We start from the raw sequence: 11,841 nt of genomic DNA on the forward strand, positions 1-11,841 counted from the left end.
AAAGTAATAAACAACAATTTTGCGTGTATGCACACTGTCTAACAATATATATGTGTTTGATGTTTTAATCCAACTTTAGTACATGTGATTCGACAAGAAGTCGATCTAACTCTAACGAGCTAAAAACAATTGAAAAAAATTGTCAACTGGCATATATCTGAAGAGACATTTCTATCAGACCACAAGCACATTCTGTTCGACTATAATGCAGGAAACCTAGCAACCGAAGCTTATAGGAACCCTTGAAAGGGAACTTTTCTCACACAAATGGTTTAGGCAAAATAAAGAAGGACGTCGTCTTGAAACACTCAATGTTATGATGGAGACACGTTTCCCAGGATCACGATCTATTCACGAAAAGGGAACTCAGGAATCAAATGCGTGTGCTGGTTCGCGTAAACTTGTTAGACATATTTATATGTTTCAAATGCTCTATTTGTCGCCTTTCCAAAACAGCCAAAATATAAAAAAATCGGTTGAAAAATAACCGTATTAGGCATAAAAATGTGAGCTATGATAAAAAACAGATTTTTGAACATTACTTATAATTTTCGGGGTATTTGAAAAACTTCAAGTAAACGCGCAAGTAACACTTGACTAGAGCTACAACCTATACTAAGTCACATCAAAAGTTCTTGCATTTTTTAATCATTTGTAGCACCGTGAAATAATTGTGCGATAGAAGCCAAAAATTCTGGTTTTCTTAAAAAATATATAACTTAGCCAAATATCAACCGATTTCTACAAAACTACTTGCATTTGATTCGGAATTGGATATACTTTTAAAATGATAGTGCATTTGTGGTATGTTTCTTGTAAAATTAGACGGCAAATTTTAAATTAAATTGAAAAAATGCGTGAAAAAGTCTAAAAAATTAGATATAAACTCGAATAACCTAACATGTTTTATTGATATTAGAACAAACCTGTATATATTTTGAAAGCTCTATTTGTCCTCTTTATAAAACTGCTTAAATATTGAAAATCGGTTGATGAATGACTGAGTTAAAAAAATGTTATATGCGCTGAGGTCTAAAAAACAGTATTTTGACCCTAACTTCAGATTTTGGGGGTGTTTGGAAAATTTCTAGTATGAGCGAATGTTACACTCAACAAGACCTACAACCTACACTAGGTCACTTCAGAAGTTCTTGCATTTTTTTATTTGTATCATGTGTTATCGGTAGGACAAATGCGTATCAAAGGGCCTGCGATATCTTTACTGAAAAGTGAAATGAGCATCTCTTTTGAGCCCTATACTGCCATTCCAATCATAGTAGTCCCATGTTCTACACAAACCTTATGCAAACTGGGACAACTATGCTTGGAAGGGCAGTATAAGTCCCCGGGACTGGATGAAATATTCCCAGTAATGCTTCAACACTGTTGAGGATAATAATTCCATTACCATTATACTGTTGGAGGATAATAATTCCATGCATATCCGAGATATTTAGGGCTAGTTGAGTGTTAGATTACATACCCACTAAGTGAAGAAAAACGAGAGTGATCTTCATACCAAAGGCTGGTAAGCGCGACAAACCGAAGCCTTTAGACCATTTAGTCTAGCCTTTATTATGTGAAAAATCATGGAAATACTACTCATTGATTACCACGTCAAATCAAAGTACTTGAAACGCTTTCCACTAAGCAATTACCATGTCAACAAGACTACTACAAAAACATCGAAATCTTCAGAAGCAAAAAAAAATCGCAATGATTGCGTTCTTAGACATAGGGGGAGCTTTTGATAATGTATCCCATCCCCATCACTCTGTGCTAAACGCAATGAGGAACCATGGATTCGATGCATTAAGGCCAAGTATGATTTACTGGTTGTACCAGGTTCAACTTGAGGCGGAAAAAAGGGCTAACCGAACTAACACGCCATTAAGAAGTATCTGATGGACTTTTGATTTATAGCCAGTTTGGTTGAAATTAAGACCACTACATAGCGCTAGTGTGCGTTTAGCTATGGATGTGATGAACTGAATTTATTTTGGGATCCAACTACTTGGAAAGTTGCTGAATTCACCGATGAGTTGCTAAATACAGCAAGAACTTCAAAATTTTAAATAACACAGAAGAAATTAGGCAATTTAAATTTTGTTTCCTGTTTTTCTATCCAAACGCAACTGTTAATTTAGTTTGAAACCAACACATATTCGTTGTGTTGGGAAAAAATAACTGATGCTCTAGCGTATTTTGAAGGTGTTTGGCAGCTCCAAAGTACTACACTAAAAAAGTTTCAATCATTGTTCATATCGTCATGATGATATCACGGGGACGAGAACCTAAAAATAACATACAGAACTGTTAAAGATCTGAGAGAACCTGAGAATAACCTGTTACACCGTTTTCATCTGTAGTATTTCCGAAAAAAAAATCTGTACCATTCAACATAGTTTTTTTTAATTTTCTAGATCTTCGAAAAAACAACTTCAACAACCTGTGTTCATTGTTTTGAGAAACTGTGACTGCAATGATAAGTTTTCAACTATTATCTCAAACGTCAATGAAACTTTTGGATTGCAAAATCACATTCGTTGTGTCGTTGCACAGTCTGGTACAAAGTGTTGTCTTTTTTAGCCATTTAAGAAAATCTGTACTTATCTGTAGTTTTTTACAAAATCTGTAATCTGTACCGAAAGATCCGAGAAAATTTGTAAGTTTCCAGATAAATCTGTACAGTTGGTAGCAGTGGTTCTGTGTTTTGCACTGTTCCGCAGTTTTCATGGTAAGATTGTGTGGCAATCAGTTATCAGTGCAGTAGCAGAGTTCACATAATAATATCGAAAAATTCTAATTCACAATGATGTTCGTTCTTCTGGTGCATTTTTACAAAAGCACATAGCAGAACTCTTCAATCTTTTGTGCATCAGTGAATATATCGAAATACCGCGAAAAAAAAACGACATAATACACTTGGCCAGCTTTTATGATAGTTAGGGGTTTCTGGGGTAAAACGCACCAGTTAACGAAAGCAGAGTATATTCTTGTTAAAGCTGACAGATAAAACCAATGTTATATACTGATCAATATGTAAACACCCTTTTTTATCCGTTCAAACTCGCATCTGATGCTAAAACATTATAGAAAATGCATAATACACATTTTTTAAGAGAGTGTAATAATTTCATAAAAGTCGTCAATCGAGGCAAAATGCACTCTTCCTGGGGTAAAATGCACCGCAACAAAGGGGCGAGAAGCACCATGCAAATGAGGTAAAATGCACCCCGTCTACGGGGCAGAACGCAATACAATATTGGGGCAGTACGACTCATTTTGTCATCTAATAAATAAAGGCAAAAAGGTTTTCTACGGAATTCCATACAGTCGAGCGGAATGGTTTTGGGATACACCGTTTTCGATTGCCTCTAGCACCGATCGTAGCTGTTCAACGATCCATGACCGCCGATTGGACTTCCGTACAATGCTGGAAACGAGATGAAATGCGAGCAAAAATTTGTTTACAAAGAGTCCTTTTGCCCCGAGCTAAGGGAAGCGTTATGCCCCGAACGTAACAAAAAAATGTTTCTGGCTACATAACGGTAATTCTCACTTATTGAACTTATCGATATTTCATCAGAAATATGTTGCTCGACATATATTCGATGCAATAACACTTTTCGCTGGTGGAAAATATCAATTTAAGAGCTAAAACACTTAATTTAGCTGAGGAAAAAATAAGACCGTATGCAACGAAAACTTTTTTTTTGTAATTATTCACATTTCCTGACATTTTGGGGTGCATCTTGCCTCAACGGTGCTTATTACCCCAGGTACCCCTAAATAGAAAGTGCTTCAAGGATCTCCGTAAAGGAATTTCAGTAAACTGGCACTCAACATATTCAACGGAGCGATGATTCGATTCCATAAAAAGACCCACTGCGAACAGCAAAAACTACAGTTTACGTCTGCAAGGGGCTTCGAAAACTGTGCTCTTTTTCATCACCAGTACATAAAAACAAAGATTGCAGAGTGAATGAAGTTTCTCCGACTGCAACGTTTATCAATTCTATCGGGGTTAAACTCAATGAATTCTTCGAAGAATATTCAATTAAAAAATGATTGAAACAGTTACCAATGTTAAAAATTGATAATGGATAAAGGGATTTGAATTGCGTTTTGTTTTTCTCGCACATTAGGTTTGCTGACTTGGAATGTATTGGTGAGATCACCAGTTTAACTGCTGTCATCAACGGCATGATGACAATCATGAGTTTTAAATGAGTTTAAAATTTGTCGCATTCATATTTATTATTTTGTTTATTTTCCGTCAGTCCAAAAATTCCGTACACCTTTTGTGAAAATCGCCGAACCACGCCCAGGGGGACGACTTCAGTTAAGGGTTTATATAAATGCAACAAAAGCAGTTTAGTGTTGTTTAGTGTAATGTAAAATTCTGTCATAGTGTTCGTGAGATGTATCTAAGATACTGTGAAGCGACTTAGTTATGAAATTTGGTGATGTAGGACTTCATCAACTAAGAAACAGTAGCACGACATTATTTTCAAACCGCTTGGTTATTTTTTTTTCAAATATTCAATGCAAAAATTGTCATGTAGGTATTGCATATTATATTGTTGAAAATATTAAAAATTGTTTTATTGGATAGTGAAAAAGTGTTTTTTGCATGCTCACTATTCATCATCATCATCAATCAAAAATCGACGGGTAATTGGACGAATAAGGACGATGAGATGAATATGGGTGTTGAGATGAATAAAGCGACTCTGATTGGTATTCTACATGGCGACCATAACTGCGGCTCAATCGCCAATAAACGTGAAGAACGGGTGTAATGCACCGGTTGAAGTTCCTTGAAGTATATGTTCTGAGCAGTGATTTTGACATAACATGATAGTGTTTTAGGGAAGAACAAGATTGCGAAAAGGAGAAACAGTGAAAGGTTAACCATGTGGCCTATACAATTTACTGACGTTGTGTAACCAGTTCTATTCCGGACTCGAATCGATTAATTGGCTAGATATTATCTCAATTTGTACTTCGGACAGCTCACAGTCTCGTGAAGAGAGGCATTATATGTAACGATTAGATGTCTATATGGCTGGTCTCCTTTTTTTAACTTTTTTGTTTAAGTCAGCTTTATCTTTCCTCTAACTGATTTTTATTTCTTTCTTTCACCGTTCTCTGCATCGGTTGTAATAACCGCTTAAAATATTTATTTGAATAATGACGATTCCATAAATGATACAAGACAAAAAAAAAAAATTAAAATACCCGCATAAATACTAATAAGAACAACTTCTAATACATTGTCAGTTTTTTTATGAAAGAGAAGGCGCTAATGATTTTTTAGAGTAAAACTTATAAAAAATTATCTCAGTGTTCGCAAATATAGAGTAGAAGAAAAAGTTGTGATGAAAATCGATTCACGAAACTAAATGTTTCTTGCTTGTTTGTTGTTACAAGTGTCGAGTGTAACCACCGACGTCACAACCGGCTATTTTTGGTTCCCCCATTGCGACAAACATTACGCCGTTTTGGACGCACTGTCTGCAGCGTGGTGTAAACAATAAATTCACGCGTTCGTCGTACGGCTGTTGACGGCGTTAAACGTATGATCTCGACCGCTCGCGATCGTTAAACGACCGTTGGGTGAGCGAGTTTACAAAATTAGACTAACTGTAACTCGCGGAGCCGCTGGCTGCCCCGGCCCCGTTAGGCAGAACAGAACGAAACGGCATTGCGTAACGTCATTCAAAAAGCATCGGCGGATAAATGATTTACGTGTGGTGTGGTTTACTTACCGCATTTGAAGCATCCCTTGTGCCATTTGTGTCCACCGGCGACTCGCTCCTCGGCGGCGTACACCGATTTGTTGCACTTGGGGCACTTTGGGTTTTCCGCTGGCTTGAAAGGCATCGTGCTGGTTCTGGTCGGTTGGTTGCTTCTAAGGATGGGGCAAATTGATCGTCGAAATTTCACTCACACGCGCGCTCTTTCGGGAGCTCGTTGCACTTTGACCTAGATTGTGGGTGTAGTTTTTTTTTCGGGTTTCAATATCCGTACAATCACACACGTATCAATCGATTACGTAGTCGACAGCGGGTTCGGTGAAAAAGGATGAGAAAATTTTAAGTACATGAAACACTTTAAACCGTTACACTTCCGGAGTTTGGATTTTCCGGTTCGATCCTGATGGCAAAAACTATTCTTCTGGAAGAACTAATCTTTTTGCGTGGAGGTTCGTGGCTTAATTTTTTCACATGAAGTTGTACGACGTCGAGGCGTGACAGAAAGTGAGCCGGCGGAACGTTCGAGTGCACTTTTCACATTGCACAACTGTCGGAGAGCACCGCGAAGTAAGTACTGAGGATTGCTCACGATCGGCTTACCGGAGTGCAGTTGCAGTGGAGACGAATGTTTCCGAGTGGTTTAAACGAGCGGTTAGATAACATGGCAGTTCGGTTTTGACCAGCTGCCTTGCAGGCATGGATGAAGTCTTGCCAGGGAAATTGTGTACTTTTTTGGTTTAGGTGTACTCCCTAGGAAGCAACCCTTCGAGTTATGTGCGATTTTGGCGGGCATGCGCATCCATATGTACTATCGGTACATGTCAACAATGGATTGTCACACGCAGGTTACATGCTGCTGTAAGATAAAAATAAACCAAATTGCTGGCCGGCACATCTTGCAAATGCTCAGACAGAATAGCCTGCAGAGGAGTGAATGTAAGTCACGCGTTACTTAGCTACAATGTTGTGGCTGAAATATACCGAACCCATAGTAGATCTTATTATTTTTTCTGATAAATAAATTTGGTCATTCAGAGGATTCATGTTTTCAAATAATTAATTACCAGAGTACAACGTACATCTGTAAACGTCTTTGAGCATCATTGTCCCCCCCATAATAATATTAATTGCAGCTACATACGTTGTTGACAGGTTATATTTGTTGTACTAGACACTAAACGATTTTCAAGTAATTATCTGTCAACAATAAATTCAGAGAAAAAAAAAACAAATATTTGCACGTGCCTCGAGCGATTTCTTACTTTTCGCACTGTACTTTGAACTTTTCGTTCACGAGATTCTATCCGCCCACGATGCCGTTTGTTGGAAGTAGAAGGTGGGAGGAAAATTTTAAAGATTTTTCCTTCGTCTCTCCACGCGTACAGACGGCAACAGCGTCGAATGGAACGATACGAGGTCTGAGATTGTTGCGGACGGTCACCGAAACTGTGGTGCAGTGAGCAAAAAAAAAAAAACAGATCATTCCAAAAGGCGACTGTTGGTTTCTCTTGTGCCATGGATTTAAACTGATTTGCTGGCAGCTGCCCAAATTCAAACAGCAAGAAGCCGGCTTAGTGTGCTGTCCCACGCATTGGGTCGATCGTTTCGATGCTGGGTATTTGTTTTTTAAGAATAATGAAGTGATATTATGTTGGATGTACCAATTCCAGAAATACTGAGATTAATTTAAAATAGAAACATTTAAAATAGAATCAATCTTAATTTCAATGGTTTGGGCCAACGAATGAGATCTTCGTGAGGATTAGGATGGTTTAGCTTATTAGGTAAACTATTTTTTAAAGTTCAAGTACTTCTTGAGACGATTCATTTTGATATAAACAATACTTCAGTTAAGAAGTCTGCGCTTTTTGGTGCTAATTTTTTTGTGGCCTAGATTCTGAACATATTTTTTCTTGTACCTAACGTCAACTCACATTTTCTACTGTTCTGGCTACATTGATTCTAGTAATGCTCACTAGAGTGCAAACCAAAAAGGTTTTTTTTTTAAATGAAACATATTCGTTTATACTTCATTAGTAATGCTTAGAAAGGCAATAGTATCTTAAGTTACTGCAACAGAGGGCTAGGAAGGCCGCACACAGTCAGAAATATGTAAGTTCATTAAGGTGGTGCTGAGACATTTTTTTAAATTGATGACATTTGAAGTTAGCGAAGTAATTAGAATTATCAAAGTTAAATATTAAAGTTCGCAGAATGCACTGAGAAAGTATCAAAAAACACAGGAAACAGGCGTTAACGAAAGGTTTTTGAGAATTTAAATAAATGAACGCTTGCTACGTTAATCCGGAATTTTGTTGATTGTTTCTTTTATGATTTGGGCGTTAATTTTTATAGATCTCTGCTAGATAACAATGTTAATATTACGCGAATGTTTTGTGGTCTTTGGCCAATTGCTCTATTTCCAGTTCGGTTTTTGTGCATAAAAGGACAGTAATGATTTGTCTTGAACTTGATTTTCAAAAATTTCTCTTTGAAGATAAGTTTTGTAAGTTTAAAATTTCATATAACCCGTTTCATAGATCGAGCATGAGTTATATAATAATATTTCACTGTTTCAAAAAAAAAAAAAAAAAATCTACCGATACATAATGTTGGAGGGAAAGTAAATTGTTAAAATGACTTAACTTTTGTGCATAAAATTGTCTCTCGTTTACCCAAGGTTTTTTTTCTGTGATAACAATCGTATATTAACAATCTTTATTATTCCTTTATTAAAATTATCACAAATCATTCATAAAAATGTCCCGCATAATGTACAACCGCACAGGGTACCTGTTTTCCGTTCCACTTTCACCCCTTCAATTAATTTCGATTTCGTTCAGAATTTTCACCCGTTAATATGCGGTCGCGAAAAAATTTACACCTCACGCTGCTAAAAATAACTCGCCTCCGGTTGGAGCGGACCGTTCAACTATGGCACGGTTTGCTGCGTCGTGCGTTAGCCGGTTTTTGACGGAGGAAAATTTAACCCCACTGCTTGGCGAGTGCGGTTGCATAAGTTAGCTTCTCTGGAAAAATTGGAACTGTTTTCGCCTCCAACCGTCGTCCTACACTGTTCAGAGTGCTCTCTCACATCGTCTCGTAGAGATAAATCATCCACCAATCAGCTACCCCTCCGGTGCACTCCGACATTTGACCTTTCGGTCCATAAATTAGCCTAGAGGGTTACACACGCGCTTTCAAAAATAGAATTTCACATCGTCGTATTTTTGAACACTCTGTTCTCTTTTCTAGGCCACAAGTGTTTCGCAATAAAAATCACGAACTCGCTCCGACACTTTGTCACAGTTTTATTTTTTCCAGAAGATAGTTTTCACTTCCAGGGTTTTCTGCTGCACAGTTCAGTATACCACAGTCCTTCGGTACGAAGTTAACCTTCTTTTTTCTTTGTTCAATACCACAGGTGTCACTTCAAAAGGTTCTTAGTGAATGCAGTTTTTCAGCGGCACCAGCAGAAGAAGATGATTTCGACACGAGAGATCCTGGCAGACTGACTGGGCCCTTCGGCGCGTGCCAAAATAACCGCTAAAAATCCCACTAAACAAAACCCCCCGAACGCTTACACTATAACGCTATTTAGCGAACACTTAAGTTTCCACTATCGTCCGGCGGGACCTCGTAACTGATTGGTCGGTGTTTGGGGTCGAAACTTACTCGCTACCACGGAATAACTCTGACTAGCAACCGTCGTATTTCGAATGATTCAATGGGGTAGCGTGCACTCGGTAGTCTATGTATCGGGCTGCACACGGCACGCTATTTCTTTTTACGGCTAAAACAACTCGCACTAAACCACCCGCACCCGTCCAACCGCCTTGCAAGGTGGTGGAGTTGGTGGCACCAACACTATCGAGATCCCAGCACCTTTCGGGAGCAATTTTCCTCATATATGACAGTTTTTTTCGGCTCTGTGCGGTTTTCTATGAAGTGCTAGGGTAGGCTTGCCCATAGTGTAAACATTAGTATGCATTTTTCATGAAAATGCATAACACATCGAGACCTGGTATTGCCCAAAGAAAAAAAATTTTTTTAGAGAAAACACCAGATTTCGTCAATTTATGCATTCTTAAGACAATTTGCATTAAAAAATCGATATCGAAACTTTCATGCATTATTTGATCGGCGGAAAAAGTTATCCTTTGGGGCACGAACTCCGGAAGTCTGATTACAAAAGCTATACGAACTTTCTAGACCCTTGACTTGTAGAAAAGACTTGCAGTGCATAAGTCCTCGTACGTGTGGGGAAAATAACGACTGCCCGGAATCAAGTCTGTTGCTAGATTGATTTTATTCAATAAATTTTACTTATACCTAACCTTCCTAACCGGGGTTTCACGGTGAGAAACAATATTTTTTTCCGATTTTTTCCTAGCTTTTTGATTTTTGGCCTTTGTTATCACTACTTTTTTATCGCCTTCTTATTTCACCGCCATGCGGCCGTCATTGTTTCTACCACCAAAAACAAGGTGTCTAGTATCAGAACTTTATTCCGGTAAAGGAATATCGAGAAAATATACTATTTAAGACTACGTAACAGAAGGAAGCTTCGAATGCCTGTCAGTGGGAACCGAATTTTATGACTATACTTGGATCTGGGAACGAAGGAATTTTCATCGGGACTTTTTTCTAGAAGATAAAAAAGAGAGTTAGTGTTTTCCTACTCTCATTCAACTCAACGGGATTGTTCTGGTGGTAGCTGGTAGGTACAAGTTGCTAGTTTGTTAGAAGATTTTGCCGGTATAAGGCGTGCGCCAAGATGGACAATAAGCAAAAGAAAAATAATGTATCCGAAAAAGTTCGGCAAATGTTTGTGGCGGAGAATGGAAATTTCCGGTGCAGCTATCGGCCAAAAGTGATTAATATTACAAACTGCCTTTTTCTTTATCTCCCGTCATAACCGCACCACATTATTGCTGCTGCGTCACTGCGATCCGAGATGCAATCCAACCATCATTCATGGGACTCTCAAATATTCTTTTGCTTGTTGCTATCGTTTTTTTTAGATGCTCAATTAGAGGTATTATTTGTTGAGGATCCATGCTAAAGTCAGGAACAGCTTGCTTCGGTATCAGGAGTTACCCGTCAAGCCATTTTCGTTTATAATTGTTATAATTTATTTAAATTCATCTGACAGAGTGTGTTTCTTAATGAATATATAGTATATACTAATATACTAGAATAATGCCAATAAATTATCACAAAAAGGCTATCTAACTCGAATAGAAATCTTTAGAAGCTGCACCATTCAGATGCATTCGTTGGCAAAGTGATACTAGATTAAATCGATGACTTGGAAATCCTCGAACACCTGGATATATAACCCCCAAACGTTCTCTTAGACCAAGATCCTTGTTGAACCTGACTCAACGCAATGCACAATATGGTCAATAGGGCGTGACAAAAAATTGTTAGTATTCCTACAAATATCATGTATTTATATATTTTTAAGAACCAACTGGACATCTCTAGAGAATAAGTTTTTTTTAAAGTGAATTTTCTCCTATAAAACCGTATGGAAACTTTAGAAATCGGATCCATTAGGAACAAGAAAAGTGCATGGGAGCTAACATTTATTTTTTGTCTCACCCTATTGACCATATTGGGCATTGCGTTGACTCAGGTTCAACAAGGATATTGGTCTAAGAGAACGTTTGTGGGTTTTATATCCAGGTGTTCGAGGATTTCCGAAACATCGATTTAATCTAGAAGCACTTTGCCAATGAATGCAGCTTGCGCCTCGAATCGTCTCTGCTCAAGAGTTTGCATTCCTTAAAGCTGACAGTGTTAAGTGTAAGCTGGCGCAATCTAAGCGCAAATCGTACAAATTTACGTTGCACGGATTCAATTCTAGCGATCCAGGAGTTGTACAATGGATATCAAACCACGGAGCAAAATTCTAAAATAGAGCGCACTACAGCGCTCTTAGACAAAACAAATCTAAGACAAAACACGAGAGCAATTTATAAACATAACATATACCCTTATTCAGTCAGGCTTTTTTTACGCGGATTTTTCACGAGGTTTTTTACGCGGATTTTTGAACTAACACCGTCTTTTA

The 11,841-nt window shown here is 38.0% G+C and overlaps 1 protein-coding gene across 11 annotated transcripts in view; it reads right to left on the reverse strand.

The window, feature by feature from the left end:
• The window catches only part of LOC129720933 (muscle LIM protein 1-like), a 28,069-nt gene extending 18,509 nt beyond the window's left edge, over window positions 1–9,560 (reverse strand). For 4 of the 11 annotated variants that reach the window (XM_055672857.1, XM_055672863.1, XM_055672852.1 and 1 more), the window contains exons 1-2: window positions 9,347–9,504; window positions 5,775–5,991 (exon numbers count right to left, since the gene is read on the reverse strand). In XM_055672857.1, the coding sequence (XP_055528832.1) occupies window positions 5,775–5,889 (115 nt within the window). In that variant the 5' untranslated portion in view covers window positions 5,890–5,991; window positions 9,347–9,504. Of the gene's footprint in view, window positions 1–5,774; window positions 5,992–9,133; window positions 9,318–9,346 lie in introns of those variants that run through there. The other 7 variants (XM_055672854.1, XM_055672853.1, XM_055672856.1 and 4 more) reach the window with 7 other exon arrangements.
• Window positions 9,561–11,841: the final 2,281 nt, after the last annotated feature.

Source organism: Wyeomyia smithii, chromosome 2, assembly GCF_029784165.1.
Source record: "Wyeomyia smithii strain HCP4-BCI-WySm-NY-G18 chromosome 2, ASM2978416v1, whole genome shotgun sequence".
Classification (NCBI taxonomy): Eukaryota; Metazoa; Arthropoda; class Insecta; order Diptera; family Culicidae; genus Wyeomyia; species Wyeomyia smithii.